The sequence below is a fragment of the Stigmatopora argus genome, chromosome 2 (assembly GCF_051989625.1).
Source record: "Stigmatopora argus isolate UIUO_Sarg chromosome 2, RoL_Sarg_1.0, whole genome shotgun sequence".
NCBI classification, from domain to species: domain Eukaryota; kingdom Metazoa; phylum Chordata; class Actinopteri; order Syngnathiformes; family Syngnathidae; genus Stigmatopora; species Stigmatopora argus.
The window spans coordinates 18,488,410-18,516,227 of NC_135388.1; the positions used below are offsets into that span (position 1 = coordinate 18,488,410).

At 40.4% G+C, this 27,818-nt stretch overlaps 1 protein-coding gene across 1 annotated transcript; it reads right to left on the reverse strand.

Moving 5' to 3' along the window:
• Positions 1-1,618: 1,618 nt before the first annotated feature.
• LOC144069108 (mothers against decapentaplegic homolog 6-like) lies at positions 1,619-27,266 on the reverse strand. Its single transcript, XM_077594222.1, has 4 exons — positions 26,041-27,266; positions 23,725-23,778; positions 22,377-22,436; positions 1,619-2,554 (listed from the first exon to the last, which is right to left on the reverse strand). The coding sequence occupies exons 1-4, from the start codon at positions 26,678-26,680 to the stop codon at positions 1,923-1,925; spliced, it is 1,386 nt and encodes a 461-aa protein (XP_077450348.1). The 5' UTR covers positions 26,681-27,266; the 3' UTR covers positions 1,619-1,922.
• Positions 27,267-27,818: the final 552 nt, after the last annotated feature.

Genomic DNA, 27,818 nt, shown 5'->3' on the forward strand with positions numbered 1-27,818 from the left:
TTTTTCTGTGTGGTCCGCCATATAACATTTCAAAATAAAAGCAAACTAGTATTTAGCAGAGACAGGCCAAAATAGACAACTAAAACAGCTTGAAAATTTAAAAGTTGGCATTTTCAATGGAAATTGTCTTGCCAACCTGAAAAGATGTCATCAAAGGTTATAGAAAAAAAAAACAATAAAGTAAACAATGCAAGGTCACCTTTGATTGAAATAGTTGAAGATCTTATCATCCGCGAATCCTTCTTGAAGAATATTTTTTTTATTCAATCATTAAATTCCCATACCAAGCATCCTGGTAAGGGTTGCCGGAGCCGCTCCCAGCTGACCTCGGGCGAAAGGCAGACTAGACCCAAGACTGGTCGTCAGTCAGCTTTGGGGTACACAGGGAGACAAACAGCCATTCGGAATCACAATCATACCGTCACCAGCAGGAATCAAACCCGCACCAAAAGTCAGCCGTGTGAGTCACTACACCCTAAGGTGGCAGAATGTTTTTAAAAAAAATTAAAAATTGTTGGGGTATTGTTGCATTTTTGTCTATTTGAGGACTTCTATGCAATCTACCAATTGAGCTCAGCAAAACTTCTAATACTTCCAAGGCTCAAGGGCACATTTCACCGCGAGATATAAAGAGACATCGATGTGCATGCAACATATGTTCAACCAGTGATGTGTGTGCGCGTGTCATCACGCAAACCGCTGTCTTTTCTCATGCAGATGGCGGCTCTTACAGGAAATACGTACGCTGATCAACTTTGCCAATTAACTTTAACAACCAAGAAATCATGGAAATGGTTGGATCCAAAAAGAAAATCAATATTGACCATGGATGGGCGGCCCGGTGATGCGAGTTGTTAGCGTGTCGGCCTCACAGCTCTGGGGTCCTGGGTTCAAATCCAGGTCATGTACATCTGCGTGGAGTTTGCATGTTTTCCTGCGTGGGTTTCTTGCGGGTACTCCGGTTTCCTCCCACATTCCAAAATCATGCATGGTAGGCTGAGTGGACATTCTAAATTGCCCCTTGGTATGGGTATGAGTGTCCATGGTTGTCCGTCTCCATGTGCTCTGCGATTGGCTGGGCACTGATTCAGGCTGTCCCCCGCCTCTGGCCCGGAGTCAGCTGTGATAGGCTCCAGCACCCCCCGCGACGCTAATGGGGATGAAGTGGTTCAGAAAATGATATGAGATGAGAATCATGGATCAAAATGAATCAGTATTTTTGATAACATCAATAACCACACTTAGACACGCCTGTTTCTATTGCTTTAGTAGATAAAGATATCAAAAGTGTAGAGTAACTAGTTGTATCATGTTACTGGCTCAGTTTTGATCTTTGTTGTCTGTCGCTTTGTTGTTTTTATATTGTTTTTGACTTGGAATTTTGTTAACATTTTGGTAAATTGTGTAATTATCTTTTCAGATTATCAAAGTTATTGTTTTGGGTGTCAGACAGTGGTTACAACAAAAGGCACGGAGGTCAACCGCCATTACGAAACTGATCATGTTGATCAACTTTTTTAGCCTCTCTAATGATGAGTCTCAAATGGATAAACAGTGCAGAAATTGGATGGCTGCATCAGTGCTAACGATTAGTAACTTTAAGAAGAGAAAACCATGATTTAATTTAATACAAATGCTTTATTGAAACGTGTGTAAGGCGTCCTTTGAAATGATGGAATTATGAAAAGTCAAACTCTCCTTACATTGGCAAAAATGACACTGAGAAACTCTGTACTAATGCATGTATAAAGAATGAAAAGTGCATATCCTCGTTCCATTTTCTTCTGTCCACATACACATACACTATACATAAATAGATGCATTGTAAAATGACAAAGTATTTACATGTATAATATATTTTATAAAATATATAAAATTTATATTAAATCTTAGCAGATTACAATTGGGATCCAAGCCGTGTGCTATTTATGGGTGTTAAGAAGCACCTCCAGCCAGCACGGACATGAAGTGATGAATTGTCTAGAATAGCAGGGGCCCCACCCTTTACCAAAACTAATTCGAACACTGTGGGGGTCCCAGGGCCCCTCCTGGCTTTCGGGCTTCACGCTATGCTCTGACATCCAATTGGAGCTCTCAAAGTCAAACATTTTGAGGGAGAAGCCTGGCATCACCCGCTTCACGCTCAGGCCTCGAGCGCTAAGAAGGTCCAGAGTGGGGGAGTGGACAAACACGGGGTGCTGGCAACGGTTGTACACCCACACGCCGTCCGGCTCGCGGCTCAACACGATGCCGTGGCCGATTTTACTGCGAATCTGTTGGACGCTGCCGCTGTTACCCCCGTGACTGCCGGGGTAGACAGGAAGTAAGGATGTGCAGTGGCCGCCCGGGTCACCACGACGACGATGGTTGGCGTTGTCGTGGAGCTGGCTGAGGCAGAGGCCCGTGCCCTGAGGTAGGTCATAGAAGATGTTGAGCGAGGGTTCGTAGGCCGGGTAGAGGCGTCCAACGCGCCTGCGCTGTTCCCAGTAGGCGACGCTGCACCAATGGGAGCGATTTCCACCGGACGTTGAGGAGCCGATGGAGCTACCGGTGTCTGTAGGTAGGGTAAAAATAAGCAGAGGAAATATTTATAATATCTCAGTGGGAAAAAACTAATGTTATTAACATGGCGGGAACAAAGGGCAATATTTCCAGGAATTAGGCAAAATAGCCATTGTCAGACAATTTTACATGCCAGGACTTAGCTGATCAAATGTGATATATTAAATAGTTCTGCATAGAGGTACGTGATGCTGTATTTTTGATTTTGCGCTTTTTATCAAGCTATGTTTTACCCTTTTGACGCCACTCCGATCTTTGAGCAGTATATATAATGTGAAAAATAGTGTAACCAGTAAGTGACAAATACCTACCGTATGCATGCATGTACATTTATGTGTATGTATGTTTATATGTGCTAAGCAACACGCTTATTTATTTATATATTTATTCATGTATTTATTTATTAACTTACTTATTACCTATCTATTTATGTCTAAAATGCCTTTCCTATTCCTGCATCCTCACCCTCTTGCAACTGTGACAACGAAATTTCCCGAATACGGGATGAATAAAGTTATCAAGTTATCCAATATTTTTTGTATTTAAATAAGGTTGGCTGGTACCGACCGCCTCAAGAAATGCTTTGTATATAAATATCAAATGATATTTTGTTACTATCATTAGTTTCTAAAGAGACGCCGACCCACTAAGTGGACATGTTTACCTAGTGGTTTGGCTTACATTTGCAAAATGATGGAACTGGCATGATGCAACTGAAAACACACGCAACTTCTCGATCGTATCCAATCTTGTGACCGAATCCGATACTCCAAAAATAGCCATATCGGGCGCCAATACCATTACTGAGTATCAGATAAGGACACCACTACTCCTACCTACTCGTAAAGCACTGACTACACACTGTAGTATACATGTCTTTTCGAGAAATAAGCTTTAATGGATCCAGGCACAGCGTTGCCAAATTTGGGATGTTTTTTTTCTTTTTCGTTTGGGCTGGCTTGGTCTTTCAAGGCTGGCAACCCTGTCCGGGAAGTACAGTATCACGCACAGATAAAAGAAAACGGGCTCAGCAAGTGTAATTAGTGTGAACTACTTTTTACCTGTTTTGAGTATATGAGCTTTTATGTGCTGTACGCTCACGGCTTGTTGGCATCACTTGCAACATAACAGCATTAAAACATCATTATCATAGTTCTAAGAAATTTGTGATTTGCAAATTCCGATGTTTTTTTTTACCTAAAGTTCGTTATCTACTATCTTATACTAACTAGCTCTTGTCTTGACATCAAGATATGGGATGTCTGGATTTTAATTGGCTCCTTTGGACATATGGGGAAAAGTTTTTGTCAGATCTTTCTGCAAAGATCTGTCACTATTTTCAATTTCTCTTCATTTGTAATATTATTAATGAGTGTAAATAGCTTCCCATGTCTACATGAGTGGCAACATGCCTTAAGGCTGTTTTTAGACACTTTTCTTTATGACCTCCTTTAAGCTTTGCTTTAAAGCTTTATCAGGAATGTACTATCTTAATCTAGGGGCAGACACGATCTGCTAGTCGGGCTCAAGGAATATATGTTTCAGAAGTTGAAAAAAAGAAAAGGGTCATGATGATAGATTAGTTTGGACGTGGTCATACATTACAGAGTGGTTCTCAGTTTACAATTTGAAATTTGAAGATTGCAAACATTGTGGATAGTTGGTATTTTTTGGCCTCAGAGGGGTTTAATGCAAATATGTATTGCAATTATGACTAACGCTGGAATATGTTGACATGTTCCAACGGATTTTAAATCACGTCGCTGTGCAAGAAACGTACATAACTCCACAAAAACCATAATCGTCTTATGCATTTTCATTTACTGTGTTTTACTGTTTATTTCAAACGATATAAAAGATTGATTGAGGTGTGAAGACCTCATCTTTTGTATAAAACTATTTTCTACGCTTGGCTACATCTTGCGATGCGCACTTCACTCGAGTTTGTGATTAATTTCATGTTCTGCCACCATTCTCAACCAATCAGAAGTCGGGAGGTATGTTACATTTTGGGTGCTTAATGTCCAATAACATTCTACACAAGTACAAAACTTTAATGTCCGATACCTCATGAGTCGCTTCCAGGCTTTCGAATATGGACAAATAGAAAATATCAGGGCACAGCATCCACATCTAAATATATGTACCTATATGTATATATATTTTTTCACAAAAGGAAATATAATGGAAAATGATCCCACCTCTTGTTATTATTTTACAGTAAGCACTCAATCAAAATTTGCCCTGCATCCTGAGTCCTAATTGGTTGAGAATAGTCACAGACTTGTAACTTGAAATAAATCAGTGGAGTGTGACTGTGAGTGGAGTAGTATCAAAAGCAGGGGAAACCCTCATTGTACATGTTAGGAAGGGATAGCAAGTACAGAAAATGGTTTTACACAAAAGATAACGACAAATTCATGATCTTGTTCGCTTCCAACAGGTTCTCCGTACGCAGAATTTCACATTGCGTGTATGGAAATTCTGGCATGAATCTAACGCCATAAAACCATACATTTTATTTGCTACATTTGTGTGTATTGAAAGCCTATAGTCAACCGTCCACTTCCTCCAGGGACACCTCCAACACCCCCTTTCTCATCACATCTTCACATTCTGGATTGAAGTAAAGGTGCAGGGCAGCATAGAGGAGAAGGGTTGGAAGCATTCAGCTCTGTGTCAACCTTGTGCAAGCCTGTGAACCCTTGAACCCCGCCCCCAGGCCCTCATGCTATCAGCTCACATTAACTCCCTCACAGAGTGATGCCATTATTTTTCTCCGGAGACTCTACTGACATAGAGGATTTAAACTCCCATGTGCCCATGTCCCCATTCCTGTCATAGTCCACTGGTGCTCCCCCCTCCTCTTTTACCAGAGCGGCTACCCCCTTTTTAAATTAACAAGCTGCGTATGGGATCAAGATCAGGCTAGGTGGGTTATGTTTCTGCTTTACGTTTCAATTGGGACTGACCAGGATGAAATACAAGTGTGTCTGTCTGTATGTAGCCTACACAACTTCAAGCACAAACTTAGTGATGAGATAGCGCTCACATATGCTCTCAAAAATGGGGCCTAATTCTTACAAACATAACTATTATCACACACGCATACACACAAACACAACATTGCACTTCTAATTTTGAGGCCCACGAGTGTCATTAGTGAATTCCAGGCTGGTAACTCCCGCGGTCTGGAGTTTTTACAGCTCTCTAATCACATACATACACTCACCTGTAATAAGGTAATACAAACATGTCTGCGGAAACATGGCTAGACTTTATGAGCTCACAATTTTCTTCATTAAGTAGACATGAAACAAACTTACACCATAAGAAAGGCTTAACAAATACAAGGGAGAGAACCAGGAAGAAGTTTCCAAAACCAGAAGCTAAAGATCTTCATCAAAAGCAGATGTGGCTCTTGCCGTTAGCTCCTAAGACGTTGCTTTGTTTGGAATGCCATAAGTTAGGCCGGGTCAAGTCCAGTTCTCTGACAAAGTACATTCTCTAAACCAGGGGTACCCAAACCGGTCCTTGAGGCCCGTTGTGGGTGCAGGCTTTTGTTCCAACCGATCCAGCACAGAGAGTTTAACCAATGAGATTTCTGCAGAAAACAAAAAGCACCTGACTGCAAATCCACTGATTGCACTTGTAGGACACCAGATTGGTGAAAAGGTGTCCTCTTTCTGGGTTGGAATGAAAACCCGCATCCACTGCGGCCCTTTGTCCAATAGTTTGGAGACCACTGCTCTAAACCAATGTGCTGGGGCACAATGGTGTGCCATTGTCATGTTCTGTAGTCTACATTGACTCTTTCTTTTCAGCAGTTAATTAAGCCAGCGCGTTGGGGCGTTGCAACAAACTTGGTCCACCCGGTATTTAAGAACACCTGCAACAATCAGCAGATTGTCGGTGTATTGCTTGTTTTGCCCTGGTTTGCCGCTGTGTTTACCCAAAACTCCGCTGAGACCTCCTACAAGTTTGGCATTTGTATTTTGTGTTATTTTGTACTTTGCATCCTTAGTTGTACTCGCCGACTCCTTCGTGCTGTTTTGTTATACTTTTGATTTTTACGTTTATTCGCTGACTCGGTCGTGCTGTTTTGTTTATACTTTTGATTCTTAGGTTTATTTGCCGACTCGGTCGTGCTTTTTATTTCTTTTGATAGTCGTGATTTTTGGCGTGCTCCCTTTGTTAATAAACACTAGTTTCGTAAATCTCGATTCCTTTTCCTGAGTTGTGAGTGGATCCATCTTTCAACAGCTTGCAATACACAACAGCCGTGCGCGATAGTCAGGTGGGCTTATTTTTCTGTAACAGGAACCGGAAGTTGTTAGGTTTCACAGGATTCAACTTTTGTTGACATTAAGTCTGTGCGAGCACAATACTGCTCTTCGTCTAATGTTAGGTGATTGAAGTAATATTGAGAGTAGAAAAGTCATAATTTTACAAGATTTTAGTAGTTTTCTTGTTTTTACGTTACATGAACATGAAATTGTTTGGTTTCAAGGGCATGAACTTTTGGCTATGTAAAGTCTATGTGGGAACAACATTGCTTTTTGCTTAATATTAGAATATTTATTTAAGATTGGAAGAAAAAGGCATACAATAATCGCAATAAAAAAGTTACATTACTTATTTTTACATCACTCAGACCACAGACGTCAACTTTTGGTGATTTTAGGTTGGTGTGAAAATTTTGATTTCGGAATCATTTTTTGGAAAACGGGGTTACTTGATTCCTGTTGATAAAACGTTGATGATAATGACTTTCTCTGCATTGTTAATAAAGGCGACATTGTTTTAAATTAGAAAGTCTTCAGCTTGTGCCATGACATTTTTTTCAATGAAAAAAGTGTGCCGCAGCTTTAAAAAAGCTTGGGAAACATACATTATTGCGTACCTAAGGTTTACATTGGCTTGACTTTGTTGCTGATAGTCTCAATAATGCCTTCCATTGATTTCAACCACACAATCACCTGCACCTATATGACATTATGGTCCATAATTCTTTGTCAGATTTTATTGAAATACCTAAAAATGGTCATTTGTGAAAGTACAGGACAAGTATAGGCATGCTGGAGTTCGCTCCAGCCAAAACAACAAATTCCGGACTACACTGCTTAGGATGTTAGTAAAGAGAGGATTAGATTACTGTGGCAATCAGCCAAGATGTATTACTCAAAATTTGAAAACATATATAGGTTGAAAAAAAGGCCTAGGATAAGAACCCAAAAGACAAACAGTTGATGTAGTGACATTGCCAAACACTGGCCTGGCATGCGAGGTACATCAGTTTTTACACCAAGTGTATGTTTTCCATAAAGCAGTGGTTCTCAAAAAATGGTACGAGTACCCCCAGTTTATTATTCAATTAGACTTTACTTATATTCAACTCAAACTACAAAAGAGTCAAATGCTAAGCTTTGGAACGGTTACTTTTCGAAACATTAGCAACAACTTCTAGATGCAATAAAATTTAACTCAATGCTTAAGCATATTACGATTTATTTATTTTCCTAAAATCTAAGCGCAGAGTTGATAGTGAAGCAGTGGCTTTAAAAACAAACAAAAAACACTGTCTTTTTTTCCTGAACATCTTTAATATTAGCTAGGATGGTAGTAATTTCTGACTACTTTTATTGACAGACTGATCAGGTTTTTGTTATTCTCCTGTCTTATAACATGTAATCATATCCACAAACACTTACAAATGTGCCATTGTAGAATCAAGTCAAGACGAGGAATGTTTAGAAACAACACATGCGCAATTATGTTTCAAATTAACCAATGTCTCCGCTTATTTTGGTGACATCAACAGCAAATCACAAACAAGATCAATCTGACAATGTGGCGCGACATGTCGTTTTGAGTGTTTCTGGCACGGTTCTTAGGGCCGTCGCATTCAGTTTGGCCACCATCCATATCAAAGTATGAGCTCGTGTGAGAGTGCGGCAGTAGGGAGGAGCTTGCAGGAAACCAAGTTCTTCAATGGAATTTTTCAAGACGGGTCAAAATGAGAGGTTATCAGTGTGTTTATGTTCAGGCCGAGGAAATGTGCGTCTGTGAGATTGTGCGTGCCTGTGCGTACTCATCTGGATGCAGGGCTGTAACCAATTACAGCATCCTGCAAGCGTTTAAGCCAGCCAACCTTTAACTCCACTATTTACCAATTACATAAGTCACCTTTGTTGTTTCATTTCAAAATCACGGTCTCTTAGTGCCAATCTTGTTGGAAAACTTTTATATTTATTCCTCACTTGACCTGGAGCTTTTCACATATTACCTGTTACGTCGCCAATTTCATGTCAATCCGATATAATATTGATGCTTTGTGCAAATATGTAATATTTGCTGATGTTATCTGCATATTTTAGGCTTTTGACAATTTATTTCCTGAAACATTAAAGACATTTGAATAAAACACATTATTTTTAACAAAACTGCAAATTATAGATAAATATATATATATATATATATATATATATATATATATATTTTTTTTTTTTTTTTTTTTTCAGCAAGATGCTTATTTATTTATTTATTGACTTATTTATTACCTATTTATTTATTGACTTATTTATCACCTATTTATTTATGTCTAAAATGTCTTTTCCTGTGTATGTATTCTCACCCTCTTGCTACTGTGACAATGAAATTTCCCGAATACGAGATTAATAAAGTTATCTAATCTAATCTAAATCTAAAAATTGAAGTCAATCCCTGTTTTTGATTGAATGGTTGCCAATTGAGATATCAATTCAGATCAATTTATCTTTACACCCTAAGCTTGTATGTACAAGCATGGAATACAATACAAAGATGACACTATAGCTAACAATGCATTAGATGTCCTGACTTGTCCACCTTACCGGCCAATGCAGGAGGCGTTGGCAATGATGCTACTCCTTCAAGTCATTGGCCGCCAATGACTGTCATTCACATCCAACCCATTCTTACTGGGACAGTGCAAAATGAATTACTAGTTGTCTATCACCACCAATGGCAGTACAATTCAAATTCAAATGGATTAGATGTCTATTGCTGCCAATGACACTTTCAAACTGATAAGATTCAAGTTCAGGGCAATATTCCCAAACTGCTGGTGAATAGAGGGAATACAATTGCGAGAGAATGGGGAAGCCAAAGGTTGAATAAAGTGACAGAAAGAGAAAAAGGGGAAATGAAAGCGAGTGAGAGAGAACCTGCCAAGCATAACCAGCAGCATCGATGGAAAAAAGAAGAGAGAAAAACTGTGAGAAAGAGCGGGAGAGAGGCAGACCCTTTTCTTTCATCGGCTGCCAAGGATTAGATTCCCCTCCAGTTATTAGACTCTTCCACCGTGCTGAAAGAAGTGGGTGGTTTTAGTAAGGGTTGGGGACATTGCATAGGGGGAAAGCGATGAGAATTCAGCAAATGGGTATTGTCTGTCCGCTCCAGCATGCTTAGTTTTTTTCCGCAAAAATCGGTGATTAAAAGAACGTTCGAGTAAGAAGAGAAACTCTGCCTCTATTTCTGTCAATAAACGCTATTTACTTTTTGGGGACAACAACAATCAAGCAGTGACTTCAAAACAATCCCGCCAGAAATCAAGCTGGCGTCTTCATTATCTCTGCCATCAGAGGACTGTTTTATCACCAGACATTGGCTTCACAGTCGACCACATTGGGGCTGTTGCTCACGAACACGCACACGGCTCCCCTCTCAGTTTTCCGCAATGGGCTATTGTAAAAACTCTATGCTTCTTATTCATTCATTTTGCGTCACATTTATCCTCACAAGGGTTGCGGAAGTCCTGGTGTCTATGAGACGAACAACCAGTTCTCAAAACTGATGGACAATCACAGAGCACAAGGAGATGAACTACCATTCACACTCATACCAAGCGGCAATATAGAGCAGCATTTCCCAACCTTTTTTGAGCTGTGGCACACTTTTTGCATTGAAAACCCATCTGAAAATCTTTTAATTTAAAACTATGTCACCTATATTAACAATAGTCATTCTCATCAAAGTTTTATCAGCAGAAATCAAATAAACCTCCAAAATTATTCCAAAATCTAATCTTTCACACTGACCTAATGTCACCAAAAGTTAATGTCTGTGGACCCTGAACAACTTACGGTTCGAGTGATTCAAAAATAAGTACATTTGGACTTTTTTCCAAATATTTCTTAAATCTCCTAATATTCCGCCAAAAAAAAATGCGCTCACACAGACATTATGCCGCCAAAAGTTGATGCCCTAGAAACCAAACAACTTCCAATTCATGTTAGAGAAAACTAAGCAACAAAATGACTGTTCCACAATTTGAATCTTGTGATAGTATAATCTATAATTTAACGTTCATCATGTGTTGATTTTAGCCTTGTAATAGTTCACATTTAATCTCTTTATATTCATATTCATTTTCTTTCTGAATATTACATTGGATGATTTCTTGCAATTTCCCACGGCACAGTGGTTGGGAAACACTGATATAGTGTTCAACAAGCCTACCATGCATGTTTTTTGGAATGAGGGAGAAAACTGGAGTACCCAGAGAAAACCCACACAGGTAAGAACATGCAAGGAAGAAAATGCAAACTCCACAAATGAAGCTCGGAACCCTCCATTTCAGAACTGACTTGCTAATCACTCATACACCAGGCCACCACCCTGCTTTTTAGTTCACAACAAAAAAAGTATATTTCCATTCATGCAAAGCTGATCCATTTCTTAGAATCTGAGAATGCCGGCAGAATTCCACCAATGTGTTTCTTAACAAAAATTATTCCAGAGGAAAGTGACCCATTTCCTGCATTTATGCAAGTTGAGCCAAGGAATTCTTCAGGTTTTACATACTTCAGTCAGCCTCATTGACTGGACTTTCAAACATTAGACTACTCAACTAGAGGCATTGCCTTTGCCAAAGCCATATAAGCGTAATATTGGACCAAATATCTGACTCTTGCTAATGTACTCATTGAAGCACTGCAATTTGCTTACTCCAAGCCACTCAATGTATCATCTCCATCTTAAAATAATTGCCTAGATTTGTTTTTTTTCTCCATTAAAATTGTTTGAGGGGGTGGAATTTTGGCATATACGTATAAAAAAAACATTAAACAGTTTAGTGTGAAATTTTGAATATTCATCGAAGACATCAATATTTATTTGCCATATTTACCTAAGGTGTTACATGTCTACTTTCCATTTCTGAGATCAAAGGTTCAATCACAGGCTCCGGGCTTCCTGTCTGGATGTTGAATGTTCTCCCCATGCCTACGTATTTGTGGGTTTTCTCCGACAACTCCAGTTTCCTCCCACATCCCAAAAACATGTATGGGAGGCTGATTGAACACTCCAAATTGTCCCTAGGTATCAGTGTGTGCGTGAATGGTTGTTTGTTTCCTTGAACCCTGAGATTGGCTCGCAACCAATTCTTCGTGTGGGATAGGCAACCGCACAACCCTTGTGAGGATAAGCGGCACGGAAGATGAATGTATGAAGAAATCAAAGATGACATGCAATTATTGTACTTGAGCAAGAAGACCATGGGCTTTGTCTTTTTCGGATCATGTGCAGGAAACATGTTTGGAGGCAACAACACTTTGAGTGATTCAGACTTTGAAAGTTAACACAGCTACTGGCCATAAATTAGTTAATCGCTTAATCATATAAAAAAAATGACAGTTAGACTGCAATGGGTTGAAGGACGAAAATTAAGCGAGTTGACAACTAATTGGGCACCCGATGGTGTAGAGCACAGGTGTCAAAGTGGCGGCCCGGGGGCCAAATCTGGCCCGCCGCATCATTTTGTGTGGCCCGGGAAAGTAAATCATGAGTGCCGACTTTCTGTTTTAGGATCAAATTAAAATGAAGAGTATAGATGTATATTAAATTTCCTGATTTTCCCCCTTTTAAATCAATAATTTTAATGTTTTAATCAATTTTTTTCTGTGTTTTTAGTTAAAAAAATCATTTTGTAAAATCTAAAAATATATTTAAAAAGCTAAAATAAACATTGTTTCAAATCTATAAAAAACTGAATATTCAGGGCTTTAAATCCAGTTATTTTAATCCATTTATTAAAAAAAATCTAAATATTATATCTAAAATGGTTCGGCCCACATGAAATCGAGTTGACGTTAACGTGGCCGGTGAACCAACCCGAGTCTGACACCCTTGGTATAGAGGTTCACTCTCCTGATCCACAAAAATGTCACAATACCCCACAATTTTTTAAACTTTTCAAAACTTTTGTACCGCCTGATGGTATTGTGGTTCACCCGCCTGACTTCAGTGCGGGCACGTGTGGGCTCGATTCTTGCTGGTGGCACTATGAATTTGAGTGCAAATGGTTGTCTGTCTCTCCGTGTGCCATACAGCTGTCTGGCGACCAGTCTAGGTTGTAGTCTGCCTTTGCCTGAAGTCAGCTGGGATGGTCTTCAGCAACCCCACTTACGCGGCGGATACGTGGTATGGAAGATGAATGAATGAAAACTAATTCTTGTAGACCAATGTAAAAGCGAATGAGTGGACTATGTACACCCTAGACTGGGCACCAGCCAATTGTAGGGCACAAACAGAGCCAGACAACCATTCACACTTACAATCATACCGCCACCGAGTGGGAATCGAGCTCCTGCAGCCTGTACTGAAGTCAGGCCAATGAACCACCAAACAATCGGGTGTCTTATTATTTCGTAAATAATTCAGATTAAATGCATTTTTTTAGTGTTAACAAATTGTGCGCCTATGTCAGTCATTCACTATGATCTTTAAAATGTATTAAAATGACATTTGTGACAAATATTTTTGTGCCATTAAAATGCAATTAATCAACATTAAATAATTAGAAAGTTGTTAACTGATTAGATTACTTTTGAAATTGAGTCCCACCCCTAGAATGTGTCTAATTGTTTGATTCTTTCATTAGGAATACAATCAGGCAAAAAAGGGGGAGGTGGGCAGTCTGATAGTTGACAGGCCCCCCCACCCTTTTCACCACATTCCTGGTCAGGCCCTCTTCCTCAACACTTCCTCCACCGTTCAGCCAGTCACAGAGGTCACGTTGACAAGTGTCTCATTGAGCCTCACGTGGGCCGACTATATGGCCTTCACCCCTCTCAACGTAATTACACACATTAGAGATGGAACACATCCACATTCGACTATGAGGAAGACATTCCAACTAATGGGTAATTAGGGGGAATTATCTGAAATTCCTGCAGTGTACATACAGAATATACTGTATGCACAGTAATGTTGTTATGTAGATGGACTGGGTGCTTAGCATGACTGGTGAAATAGCAACTATGTCACCACTTTCTAAAAACCTTGGGCTTGGGCTATGGGTTGTCTCCAATGTAATGGTATTCCCGTCCAAATAAAAGCATGCCGTCATCCCCTGGTGGGACAAATTTGAATTTACTCAACGTTGTGTCTCTGGTGTGCCCTCCATGAAAATAGGATGAACCTGTCATCCTTAAGTAAATGTTGCTAACATACAAAAAAATCCGGCACGGCTTATGAAAAAAAAGTGTGTTGGTGCTCCAAGATAAATACATTTGAAGTCACTCCGTATTGCATCCAGTTCCAGCACTTGGTACGCTGTCCTACATTTCATCGAGTCAGTGCCTTTCAACATCTGCAAAGAATCTTTAAGTTCAGCAGCGTGGCAGGACTCCATTAAAAGCCAAATTGCAAGTTGGAAGAAACTCTGAAGGAACAAAGGAAAGCCACAGCCAGTCCTGTAATTTAAACCTTATTTTAAATTGTGAACGCCTGACAACATGGAATAAGGGATTGGAATGACGCCGAAAAAGGGCAGGACATGCGAAGCTCAATGGAATTGCGCATTTGTTCAATAAACACCAGAGACAAGAAATCAAATTTGTAAGAAGAGCTCAGAAAAAGCCTAACGAGGGGTAACAGGACATCTTGTTAGACAGGCAAAGACGAACTATCAAATGTTCAAAATCTCATCTCCAGAATTGGCAATTGACATAAGTGTAGTTGTTACCATTAAAATCACAAATGATCACACCAGCGATACATCGAAGTCAAGGAATATGCAAAACGAGACAATCTTTTCTCATTTGCAATAGAGTCCGTCCATGTGTGAACGGCCCTTTAACCGATGCCTACTCATACATTAATGAGCAAGTGGAAAGCAGGTGCAGGTGCAGCTGCAGAGACGTTAACTTTTAGCTTAACAGGACAAATCATCATTTGTCTTGAAGTCCTAGGAATGAATGTATAATATATATTGATGCACTGATGGGTCAATGTGAGATGAAATTTTAAGCACACGTAGCATACGATTGTCTATAGCTGTGGTCTCCAAACTATTCCACGTAGGGCCACAGCGGGTGCAGGATTTCATTCCAACCAAGCGACAGGACACCTTTTCATCAATTGGGTGTCTTAATAGGGTAATCATTTGATGTTTGCTGAAACATCATTCGTTAAACTGTTTGTCCTGAATCGGTTAGAACAAAAACCAAGACCCACAGCGCCCCATGGGGACTGGTCTGGAGACATCTGATCTATAGTATTGTTCGATTTAGGACTTGTTTAATGACCCCACTGCCTAAAAACTTCAAAGAACTTGTTTTTGTTAATATGACATGGTTTTATTGCGGCCTCAGGTCAATTCATTGTAAAATAAGAAAAAGCTGCAAAAGTAATGCTACTTTGACAAAACAATAGTCTCCCAAATGCTTGAATCAGTGTCCTTAGTGGCTTGTCGTGAAAAAGGGCTGTGATGGAAAATATTTGAGGAAATGGCATTCGGTTAATGGGCCGACCCTTGATGTAGAATTCCATAGCCTAATGTGTCCCAGCCAGGCATAAGAGACCGTGCTGTACACGTGCCAGCAAACAAGCTACTCAGAGGACCTGTCCAGGCTTAGGCACACACATTTGAGCTCTTCACAGCACAGTATGGATGTCTACTGATTGTACTATTTTTACATCTGCCCTATTTATATCTCAGGAATTGATTCTTCCTGGATTCTGCACTAGAATCGAATTTAATGTTCACGTTCAATATCTGATGTAGACTGGAAAACAGCAGCGAGAAGGTTGACCAAAGCTTGTCAACAGTGCCGACTTCCGTGGTACACTTGATCCCGCTAGCCCACATCAACAGCATTCTCTTAAAACCGTCTTCCAAAATTTCAAGAATGTCGGCGCCAGTGTCTGTGTCTTAACTATTAACGGTGATATGTTCAAACATGTATCAGATGTCACTCTCCAGTCAGTTAGACCCCACCGGCCCCATTTCCCGCCTCTTTTGCTAGACCCGACTCCCCCTCACCTTCCCAACATTCCTAGGCTGTGCCCCATCAGTCAAATAGCCAATTCATGGGGTTAGTACTGCAGCGAGTGTAGACAGGGCTTAGAGAAGCAGTTGTTTGCCTGATACCTTGCTCAGCCTTCAAAAAGAAACTACAAAAATATGAGCGGGTGGGGGAGTATACCTCCTCCAGAGTTGCCAAGCATCAAAAATCATATTTCGTAGTGGGTAAAGAGAAATTTCAGATTTTGTGACCCATTTTGCAAGTGGCACTTATCAGCGACACGTACAAAAATAAAGCTCAAGATTATCTAACTTTCGAATGCTTTTCAAATAGTTTTAATTTTAATTCTTATCTCATCTCATTTTCTGAACCACTTGATCCTCATTAGGGTCGCGGGGGTGCTGAAGCCTATCCCAGCTGACTCCGGGCCAGAGGCGGGGGACACCCTGAATTAGTGGCCAACCAATCGCAGGCTATAAGCAGAGAAACAACCATTCACGCTCCCACTCATACCTAGAGGCAATTTAGAGTGTCCAATCAGGCTACCATGCATGTTTTTGGAGTGGGAGGAAACCAGAGTACCCGGAGGAGACCCACGCAAACCCAGGGAGAACATGCAAACACCACACAATGGACATGACCTGGATTTGAACCCAGGACCCCAAACCTGTGAGGCCGACGCACTAACCACTCTTACACCGGGCCGCCTTCAATAGTTAATTCTTGCAAAGAAATTAAAAACAAACATCAATGCATTCCTCAAAAACAACTGATGAGAATGGACACGTACCGTTGAAAAGGATGTCTGGGCCGCCTTCAATAGTTAATTCTTGCAAATAAATTAAAAACAAACATCAATGAATTGCTCGAAAACAACTGATGAGAATGGACACGTACCGTTGAAAAGGATGTCAGCACGCTACTCAACTTTCAGAACAATTAAACATTTTGACAGTGGCCGAAATGCAAAACTCATTTAGAACATGCAGTAGCAATTTGAAATTAATCATCATGGTAAGTTAAAATGACAAGCCAAAAACAGAAACTTTTTGAAGTAGAATTTTTTTTCAAGTAAATTGCTTTTTTAAAAATGTTTTATACAAAATGGTTATTTAGTAGTTTGGTAAAGATTGGCGTAGTAAACGTGGTATTTGGCAGCTCTGCCTACCATAATGCCACATCAAAAATGCTCTGCAAACCTAATTATAGCCCCCAAACTATTATTCTTTCACTTTGTATTTGGTTTGGTTAGCATGTGTACCCCAACACATGGTCAACTAATGTCAATTTCACAATTTTTGTAGAAAATGTGTTATTTTCTATAAAGTAGCTGCATTTGTTACTTTGGTGTCCATTTTTATATTTGTTATCTGAAAGCTCATTTCAAGTGGCTTGTGCTTGTCACTGTAATAGCTTGAAGCACTTTGTGTGACCGAGGTTATAGCTTTTATTAGGCTCACTTTAACAAAGACAAAGGAAGTCGCAACAAAGGTTGTCAAAAGTAGCGTAAAGCATAAAAATTATAATACAGTACCCATAGGCCCCTGTAATTACTGAAACGCTCTTTCCGAATGACACTGTAAAACAAGACGAGTCAATTAACTATGCAAATGTTGTCAACCTAATACTTTCTTTGATTTGTATATGTAATCAGCCTTATTATTGGTATTTACCATGTGATAAATTAGCATATGCTAGGACTTTCAAGTCTGTATTTTCATTATTTTTCTTTCCCACATAGACACATACTGGAAAGGAATTTGATTGTATAAAAAAAACAAAAACAGCACGAGTACAAGCATATATATATATATATGTATATATATATATGTATATATATATATATATATGTATATATATATATATGTATATATATATATGTATATATATATATATATATGTATATATATATATGTGTGTGTATATATAGGTATATATATCAGATATTGTGCGCACAGGTAAATGTGTTATATATGCAATCAAATAATAGAATCTGCCACAGATCACCAGCAACAGTGAATGCTGTTTAAAATAAAGCTACAGCTTAAAATACTTATAATTGATTCATATGTTAGAAACTCTTTTCTATTCTTTTTTATATGTTCGATTATTTTGTTTAAGATTTGAAAGCCCTGCAAAATAGCTCTGGACATATTACCCTAAAGGACTATGTCCAGTTATTGGCGCCAGATTGACAATTCTTGATCATGTGTTCCTTAAATGATCCCCCACCATTTTTGAATTCGAAAAACGTTATCCCCAAACTTCAGAACATGCCGCTAACCGGCCACATTCTTTTACACTAGGATGTCCAGCAGTGTTAATGAGGCTTTTAAATATAAAAATAAATGTATTCAAACAAAAGTAAATGTTAAAGATTTTAAGATAAGGGGTTACTCTCAGTCTGCAGATGGTCCCCACCTTGTGGACTTCCTGTGTGTGGCTTCAGTTTCTTAACTAGCTCTACAATGTCCTTTGTGTCTTGTGTCTTTCTTGCTACTGCCACCAAGAAATTTCCCGAATACGGGATGAAATAAAGTTCTAATCTAATCTAACCTATTTTTCAATAACCCATCAATCCATACAACATTCGCTAATGTAGGAGAAAGAAGGCAGCAAACAACTTCCATTGAACTCATGCATGCATATGCGTGTGTGCATATGCGTTTGTCCTGATAGAACCCCTATTTGAACAGACTGAAACGATCTTATCACTGAGTCGTTGCAGAAATTCCTCTCTGTCTCTCCTTGTTTCACACGCAAGCACGCACACCTACACGAACGCACACACACATACACACACACGCATACCAATATGAGCTGAATGATAAAAGTTTCGGGTGTCACAGGAGGAATGAATCTACCAACGTTTTCTTTTTAAAGTGGTGCTGTGTGCTATGCTTTAAAGTGAACATTAACTGATTGAGTGATAAAAGAGGCCAGGGCAGAGGTATGTATGGGCCACACCCTGGTGCTGCATTTTTAGTTCTAAACCTCAAGTGGACCGCTACTTTTACCAAGAAGCCAGAGCACATTTGTTGTGTAGACATTAGAAAGCATCATATGCTATCAGTAAAAGGCTTACAACAGATTCAATGATGACAGATAATGTTTGCAAAGCATCTATCTTGATTGACAGCACACTAGAGTAAGATGTTCACCATCCAGTGTCACCACTTAAGCTTCAGTGTAAACAAAATCTGAAATGATAATCATGTGCAGATCTCTCCATTTCTCGTGAGGACTGCATTTGGATTCCAGTTCTGGCTCAACTCGGAGTGTTGGTGTGGAGTTTGTGGGGGGCAGGGAAGCTGAGACCACACACATGCGTGCTCTCACACAAACACGACACGCAACATGTCTGTAATAAAACTGAATTAGAGCTGCTCATGTTGCCGGGCACACAATTGGTGGTGCTTGGTGCTTCCTGTTACCGATCGCCTTGAAAACAAAGACCAAATGGCCATCAAAAAGTCGCAAATGTTTCATTGAACTTCCCTCAAAAGCACCACTTTGCATTGTGTGTTATTCAGCTCCTAATTTCTTAAATTTCACATCTTAATTCTAAAATAGTGTAGGATAAAAGTTTGGATTTGGAGTTTGAAATGTGTATGTTGGCTTTTTAGACTAATAATAGCAAGAGCAATTTTTGGTTATAGCGTCTCAGTCGCCCGGCGGTCGAGTGGATAGCGCGTCAGCCGAGTGGATAGTGCGTTGGCCTCACAGTTCTGTGGTCAAGGGATCAATGCCAGGTCGGTTTCTATTTGTGTGAAGCTAGTCTGTTGTACCCGGGCTTGCATGGGTTCTCTCCAGGTACTTTGGTTTCCTCCAACATTGCAAAAACATGCAGGATAGGCTGGTCGGACACTTTAAGTTGCCCCTAGCGTGAGCGTGAATGGTTGTTCTCAGCGACAGTAGTCATTACAGTCGACAGGGATTCAAAAGTTGACACTTAAAACACTGGTATGGCCAAGGTAGGTCAAATGACCCGCATAGAGTACAAGAGAAGTAATTTTTTTTCTGGGTGTTGGGCCATTTGACCTAGCCCCCTGCCGTAAAACTGCTATGACCTTTAACCCTTTAAAGCCAAATGGCTATTTTTGATATATATATTTTTTACTCTTAGGACCTTTAACCCTCAACAGGGCAAGTCACTAGACATTTAAAAAAACTTAAATATATGCAGTTGTTATTGTATTATTTTTACGCATTACTGAATATTGCTATATATTGTATTTTTTTATTCATTTTATATGAATATTTTTGGAAAAATAATATAATGTTAATAAAAACTAAATTAAATTGAATAAAAACAGGTGGCCCAGTGGACGAAAGGTTAGCGCAACGCTAACTTTGTGCTCCAATCCAATGTCTGTAAATGTCATGTAAAAATATTGTTTGTTAGGTTGTTTCCTGTGCAAATGTACAGTTAAAAAAAGGTTTGTAAAGTTAAAACGCTTCAGTTAAAGGGAGTTTAATGTCTCCGTCCAAAAGGCATGTTCCTTCAATGGATCAGGCCTCAAAAGGGTGCCTGCAAAATATGTGAGTGACTCGGTGGCGATTCCTGACAGACAAATGCTGAAATTAACTTCATACGGTTTGGTACATGCTAATAGTATGTGCTTCTCATTGTTTGCATAAACTAATAATAATCAAGGTAAGCCTCCTTCATAGAAAATGCTTCTGCACCACATTTTCCCTGTGATACCATTTAGTGAAAATGAATACTTCCTATTGATTACCTCCTACACTGATTCACATACCTGTCAACCTCTGCCGATAACTGCCCTTATAAATGATTATGATTCCCCTTACAAACCCCCAAAAAACCTTACAAACACCGTACGACTCGTACGGTGTTTGTAAGGTTTTTGGGGGGTTTGTAAGGGGAATCATAATCATTTATAAGGGCAGTTATCGGCAGAGGTTGACAGGTATGGATTCATGGCATTGTTAAAATTCCCCCCTTTTTTAGGATTTGCAACACAATCATCAGTAAATGCGAGTAATAATTTACCGTGGACAAAAATAACTGTTGTTATCCGTAACGCATTGGACCAAAAATATACGATAATATTATATATATATATGTATATATATATATATATATATATATATATATATATATATATATATATATATATATATATATATATATATATATATATATATATATATGCATGTTTGAGATCAAATTGCACTAAGTGTTGGCCATGGAGCAGAATGAGTTTGACACCCCTGGTGCTGAAAATATTAATCTTATGCCAACAGATTATATATTTTTGTTTTATTCGAGCTTCTGTCGCATGGCCAGATTTCTATTTGGCACGAATACATTTGGGGAAAACCATGCTTTAAACTTAAAGCATTTAGCAGATCCTATGCTTGTACTTGAGCGCGACGGATCTTGTCCAAGTCATCATAAAAGCAAAGAGTTATGCCTGGGCGGTCTCAATGACTCGATGAGCTTTCAGCGCCCAGCTACAGGCGGCCTCCCATCTTTGTGGCAACGAGGCAAGACAGTGACGAGTACATCGGCCACGTCTGGGACGCCGTGATGACGGCACACGTAGTTGGTCGCTGCCCATTCATCTTTCAGCACCTACGACGACTGTGTCCAGATAGGCGTGATCCAGCGGGTTAATGTTTTTTTTTTTTTTTAACACTACACAGACCTCCCCAGCCGACCTCAGCACTTAAACAAATAAAGCTCCAGTTTCATCACCTAGAGGGGGCTGTTTCCTGGCCAAGCGCAACCCAAAGCTGCCCTTTTCCGTATATACGCACACAAATTCTACACCTAAGACCGATTGCAACCGCCAAACTCCCCCGCCCCCCAAAATACAAGTCTCTTTCCACTGCTCAATTGCCGAAAGGAATGGAGGGATTTGAGGGAAGAAAGAGGGGGATGGGTGCTCGGAGAGGCTAAGGGGATTGGGTGTATGCGTGGGGATCTTATTGCAACTTCATCCCAGTGAAATATTTGGCTGTGGTGAAGAGAGGAAAAGAGAGATGGGGAAAGGGGGAGTGTGAGGCTACATTTGCAGCATCGAGCCAGTAAGAGACCCCAGACCCCCTCAATGTCCCCCATGCTTTGCTGACAATAGACACTTTATGCTGCAGACTTTGGGGTTAGCCTCAGAGAATTGAAAGGAAGGCGCAATAGTGCGACACTGCCATAACTTTTCACTTATTTACCCTCGATGTTCTAATCGATCGCAACCGGACTTTACTGGCTGTTTAGGAAGATGTTTTTCCTCTTGCTCCTTCATATCTACTGCGTACTACAACATGTTGGATGTACTGATTAATGATAATATGCACAGGCATGCAGTTTTTGTGTGAATGCTTTTCTCAACAAATGCTCATCAATTACCATCTAAAAATAGTAGGTTGCGCTTCAAGTAGCGGCATACTGGCCAACAATAAAATAGTACAATCCAACAATAAAATTCAGTCCGGTAAACGGCTGAAATGAACACAAAATGAACAATATTTGCATTTAAACACGGCAATTGATTTTACCTGTGTTGTCGCTTGGTGTGATGAGTGGGGGCGGAGTTTCAGTGTAAGACAGTGTAGAGTCTGTAAAAGATTGTAAAATGCAAAAGCATATTACAAAGGTGTAATACTGTTCGTCTTATTAGAATCGCTACCACCACTTGGAAAATTGAGCAATTATCGCACTGTTTGACATGCACTTGATCAAAAGTTAATTGAGAAATGGACCAAAAGATTCAATGAAGTTCTAAATCTCAAGTTACACAAATAAATGACTGTGTAAAATTCCATTGAACACAAAAGGTTAAATGTTGCAGTTGTGACATTTATCCCCCCAAAAATTAACTCGACATCGATACATAAAGATATACTTGATATTTGATACATTTTTTTATGATAGACAATTTACTAATAAAAACTGTTGTTATTTTTATTAACATGGAATATGCACAAATATCGTTGATTACAATTACTATCAAGAGTAGTCCAAAATTAAATCGGCCAGAGGACAAGAAATTTCTGGTGATTTGTGGTTGGGATTGTGGTAGAGGAAAAACAATAATACATTAACATTTCTAACAATATCTTGGCTTAATACTGTGCAATACAGTCAAATCGTAGCTGGATAGAAAAAAATAACAACAGTTCCTAATGGCTCAGTATTGACACTTTTTCCATTCAAATATTGATACATTTCATTATTGATACTTCAATACTTTAGACAATTAAAATAAGATTCAGTCCATTAACGGCAGAATGTTTTACTTACAACATTTTTTACAAGGGTTTATTGTAAACATTAACAATGACCGAATTTTCACGACTATAAGGCGCACTGCATTATAAGGTGCACCCTCAATGAATGACACATTTTAATTTTTTTCCATATATAAAGCACACTTGATTATAAGGCGCCCTGTATATTTTGGAGAAATTTTAAGAATTTTAAATGTGCCTTATTCGTGAAAATACAGTAGATGCACATTATCATCTCCATATTTTTACGCTGTACTGAATTGAATTGAATGCTTTTAAATAGCAAAGATGAACAAAACCTTGGCATTTTTTTACTGAAAGCCTATTTAAACTTCAGCGATCAATGCTTTCACCTCTAGATTTTTTATTCTGTTTTCCATCCAAATTCTAAACTATTTTTACAAGTTAGTACCTGGTTAGTAGTTTTTATAAACACTCAATGGAAATTTATGATTAAGCTTCAGATTCATCTTAGGTCCTGCTTTAGTTTTCAACCTGTAATTTAAATTCTAAGCCATGATGTCAACCACACGAGAGAATGTGTCAGGTCGTTCAAGCTGAAAGATGTCGACGCCTGTCATTTACTGCTATGTCGTGTGTCTGCTGCCAAACTCACCCAGTGGCTTGTGTTCATCCGAATGGGACGCCGAGTACGGGGGAGGAGGTGACTCTGCGACATAGCAAACAGATATGTAGAACGTTAAAACACCCGAATGACTTCTTAGTTTAGGTCTGTCCATCATACACTTAAGTGAAACAATGTGAGCAGTAATGCTGGGCACACTGCAGAACTAACTCTTGCATTTGCAAACTCGGTCCCTCCAGTGCACAGCTGGCATGGAGTGCGCGGCCCCTTTAAGAGCACAGCCAGTAATTGCCGAGTGTTCTGTCAGATACCCAGCGAGTCAGTCTGGCGCCAGCTCTATGCAAACTGTATATTATCGGCACTCCTTCACCTAAATAACAAGAAGAGGACCTCCTTGTCAGAAGGAGAGAGAATGGGGGTAGGGGGGATCACAACTGCTTTGCAATTTGAGAACGGCCTTCAATCCCATCATGTTTGCATGATTAAAAAAGGTATAAAATTGTTTTGTTTTTTAACTTGGCTGCTTGTTTGTCGTCACTTTTATGCTTGATAGTAAATTTTCCTCTTTAGGAAAGGAAAGAAACAACAGACTCCCTATGTTAAAAAAGTCTTGTTTTATTTTAATTTCAACCACGGGGTGTCCAAACAATGGGTGGAGGGCCAACTGTGGTCTTCTGCCCAGTTTTTATTGGCCTGCATAAAAAAAATATGAATGAAACTTTTGTTCATCCTACATTCTATTACACTTCTCAACTTTAACAGTAAATGGAGCTGGTCGCCTAAACAGTGCTTCTTCATTAGCTTAGTGGTCAAAACTCGAGAACTTGATGAAATCAGTGTAGGAAACTATAGAATTTCAGTCATTTGTTTTTCATAAATAAAATTGTATGAAAAAATTGAAATCATCTTGGTTGTGATTGTCTTGACTTTTTTGCTGTTGTCTCATTTTATTTTTTATTTTTTGTTCTGCAAATATTTATACATCTATATCTAAATTGACACTATTATATAAATGCATCTTTGTCTGTGTGTGTCTGTGTGTGTGTGTGTGTGTGTGTCTGTGTGTGTATCTGTTCGAGCTCTATGGACTCTGATACCAATTTTCATGAAAATTGACAGTTATACTATAGGTTACTACTATAGGTTTTGTGTCAAAACACCCCCGATAAATATCGAAAATCCATTATCAAAAAAATCGGGTTTCCGAAAAAATTGTACGATACACACTAAATTTGACACACATTTGCAAGCTAACGTCATAAGTGTTAATTCGGAGTTTCAAGATCATTGGTGTCTCAACAGCAAAGAAAATCGATAAAATATTAAAGCCAATTCGCTCCGATTGCGACCAAAACGTCTGCTCAATTTCAATGAAACTTGGCAGGGTTTAGAGACCTTATACTTTAAGGTTTGGGCTTTTCAAACAGAGCTAAAAATCGTCAGTCAATAAACCATCAAAATTTGCCCACCCCACAAAGCTTTTAGGTCAGGGGTCGGGAACCTTTTTGACGAAGAGAGCCACAAACAATTCATATGTTATTCCTTGGGAGCCATACTACGAATTTAAAAGTCAAAATACATACATGTAAACGAGTGCCTTTTCAATTTTTTTTGTAATTTCACCACTATTAAAGTGGAAAAAACTGAATATTTTTTTAAAGATTCTTATGCTGTTGCTAATCAATGAGAGGATGCATTCCATAAGAGTCTACTGCAAAAAAATGAATATTAAAGCAGTTCTAGATGTAATATCTCAGTTCTGTCACCAGCAATTTCCATATTTTAGCTCACAGGTTAGCAAAGAGCCAGATGCACCCATCAAAAGAGCCACATGTGGCTCCCGAGCAATAGGTTCCCTACCCCAGTTTTAGGTTATCGTGAAACAAATAATGTCAGTGTGCAGTGAAGCGGTGGAAACGCGGGGCTCTTCTGCTTGTATACATATATAGTCATCACAGTGCCTGATTGGTTAGCACATCCGCCTCATAGTTCTAAGCTCGGGGATTCAAACCCTGATGGGTTTTGACCTGCCTGTGTGGAGTTTGAACGTTCTTCCCGTAGCTGTGTGGGTTTTCTTCAGGTACTCCAGTGTCCTCCAACATTCATAAAACATGCACAGTAGACTGCTTTGAACACTAAATTGTCCCTAGGTATGAGTTTGAGTGTGAATGGTTGGTTGTTCGTCTCCGTGTGCCCCGCGATTGGCTGGCCACCAATTCATCGTGTCTCCTAGTTAGCTAGGATAGGCTCCAGCACCCCCCGCGACCCTTCTAAGGATAAGTGTTTCAAAAAATGAATGAATGAACGCTGACATCAGGATGGATTGTAGGATGGACGGATTCTCACCTGGCCCGCACAAGCGGCTGTAGTGGTAAGGGTTGCAGCACACTTTTCCGCCGCCCCCCTGGTCAATACTTTGGCAGTGATGCAGGACTTTGAGCGGGGCCGTGGGCGGTAGGTCGCCCCATCGGTATATTCGAGCCAGGAGGAACTGAGGCGTGACGCGGTGAGTCCCGAACCTGAGCTCCGTCGCCGGCACCATGACGCACTCGGTCAACGCACCTCCTTTGGACTCCACGGCTTTCAGCAAGGCATCTAAACTGGGCTCCGACAGTTTTTGGAGGAAAGGGTAGGCGATATTCCCGAGGTCACACTCACAGGGGCCCCTGTTGTCTTTTGGGGGGGCCACGCGTGGGCTCCGAGGTCTGAGATCCCACTCCCCGAACAAACAACACGTCACCGTCCTGTCCGTCTCCTGTCCACGGTGATGTCCAGTGGGGTCGTCCTCAGCCTGCTCGCCCTCTTGCCTCTCCACGACCTCACCTGCGGAGTCCCCCCCGGCGCGGGTCGCCCTCCCCGGTTCCTTTCTGCGCAGCCCGGAGCCACACGGACATCCTCCCTCAGCTCGGCCGCTTCCATCGCTCTGGTTGAGGGCACGACTTCTCCAAAGTCGCCGTACGAGCCCGGAGCGTCTCGGCCGGAACATACGACCAACCTAGAGCGTCCCGGATGCGTCGCGTCGGTCCCGTCCGGCTCTCGGAGGATGCCGCATGGGTTTATTGTTGTTTGTTTGTTTTTTTAAACAAGGCGCCCGAGACGTGCGGGTGGTACACGATGCCCCCAACAAGCGCAGCCGGGGCCGGCCGCGGTTCCTGGGCTCGCACGCCGCATTGAGGAGAATGGATGTTTCAATTCGACATCACAGCGTTCAAGCGCACGTCGGACGTTCGGCGACAACACTCAATTAAAACACTGCTCATTCACCTCCACGTCCCGGGGGCAGTCATCGAGCCATAGTGACGGGGGTCTACCAATTGACATGTGCAGGAGAACATCCGAGAGGCTGCCAGAATTTTGACTCCCGCTTTGGGAACCATCCATCCATGTCAAAGAAAACTTCCACTCCGAAAGAAAAATCACCTCATAATCCTGCTAAAACATGTTTTTTTTTTAAATCCAAACATGAAGCATCGCCCTGAAGCCCGACTTGTTGTAAGCTTTCGTTCTTTAAAGTAAAGTTGAAAGAAAGTTGGAATCTTTGCCGTGCAAGCGAGCCCTCCTCCGTCACAAGTACACTCCAAACACATGCAAACACTGGTGACATGCTGAGTTAACCAGACAAAGGAACGACAGTCTTGTTCCGGGTGTCCTTTCAAAATAAAACACACTCATCTATGGGCAAGTTTGAGTGTTCAACCAGCCTACCCTACATGTTTTGAGGATGCGGGACCAAACCGGAGTACCCAGAGAAAACCCACACAAGCCCAGGGAGAACATGCAAAGGCCACATAGTGATGATCGCCCTGGGATGGAACCCACAACCCCAGATCTACGAAGCCAACGCGCTAACCACTCATTCACCATGCAACCTAAGGTCTTTCCAGTAAGGGACATTCAGTTACCATGTTTACATATTTATTTCACCTTTTTTTTGTTTTCAGAAAATAATTCTGTGGGCGGCGGCCTGCCAGCTCGAGTGGTTGGCACGTCGGCCTCACAGCTCTGGGGTCCTGGGTTCAAATCCAGGTCGCTCCACCTGTGTGGCGTTTGCATGTCAAGAAAAAAGTATCAGTCAAAAGAGTATAAATAATATGCTCTGTGACCGCTAGTGAACTTACATTTAT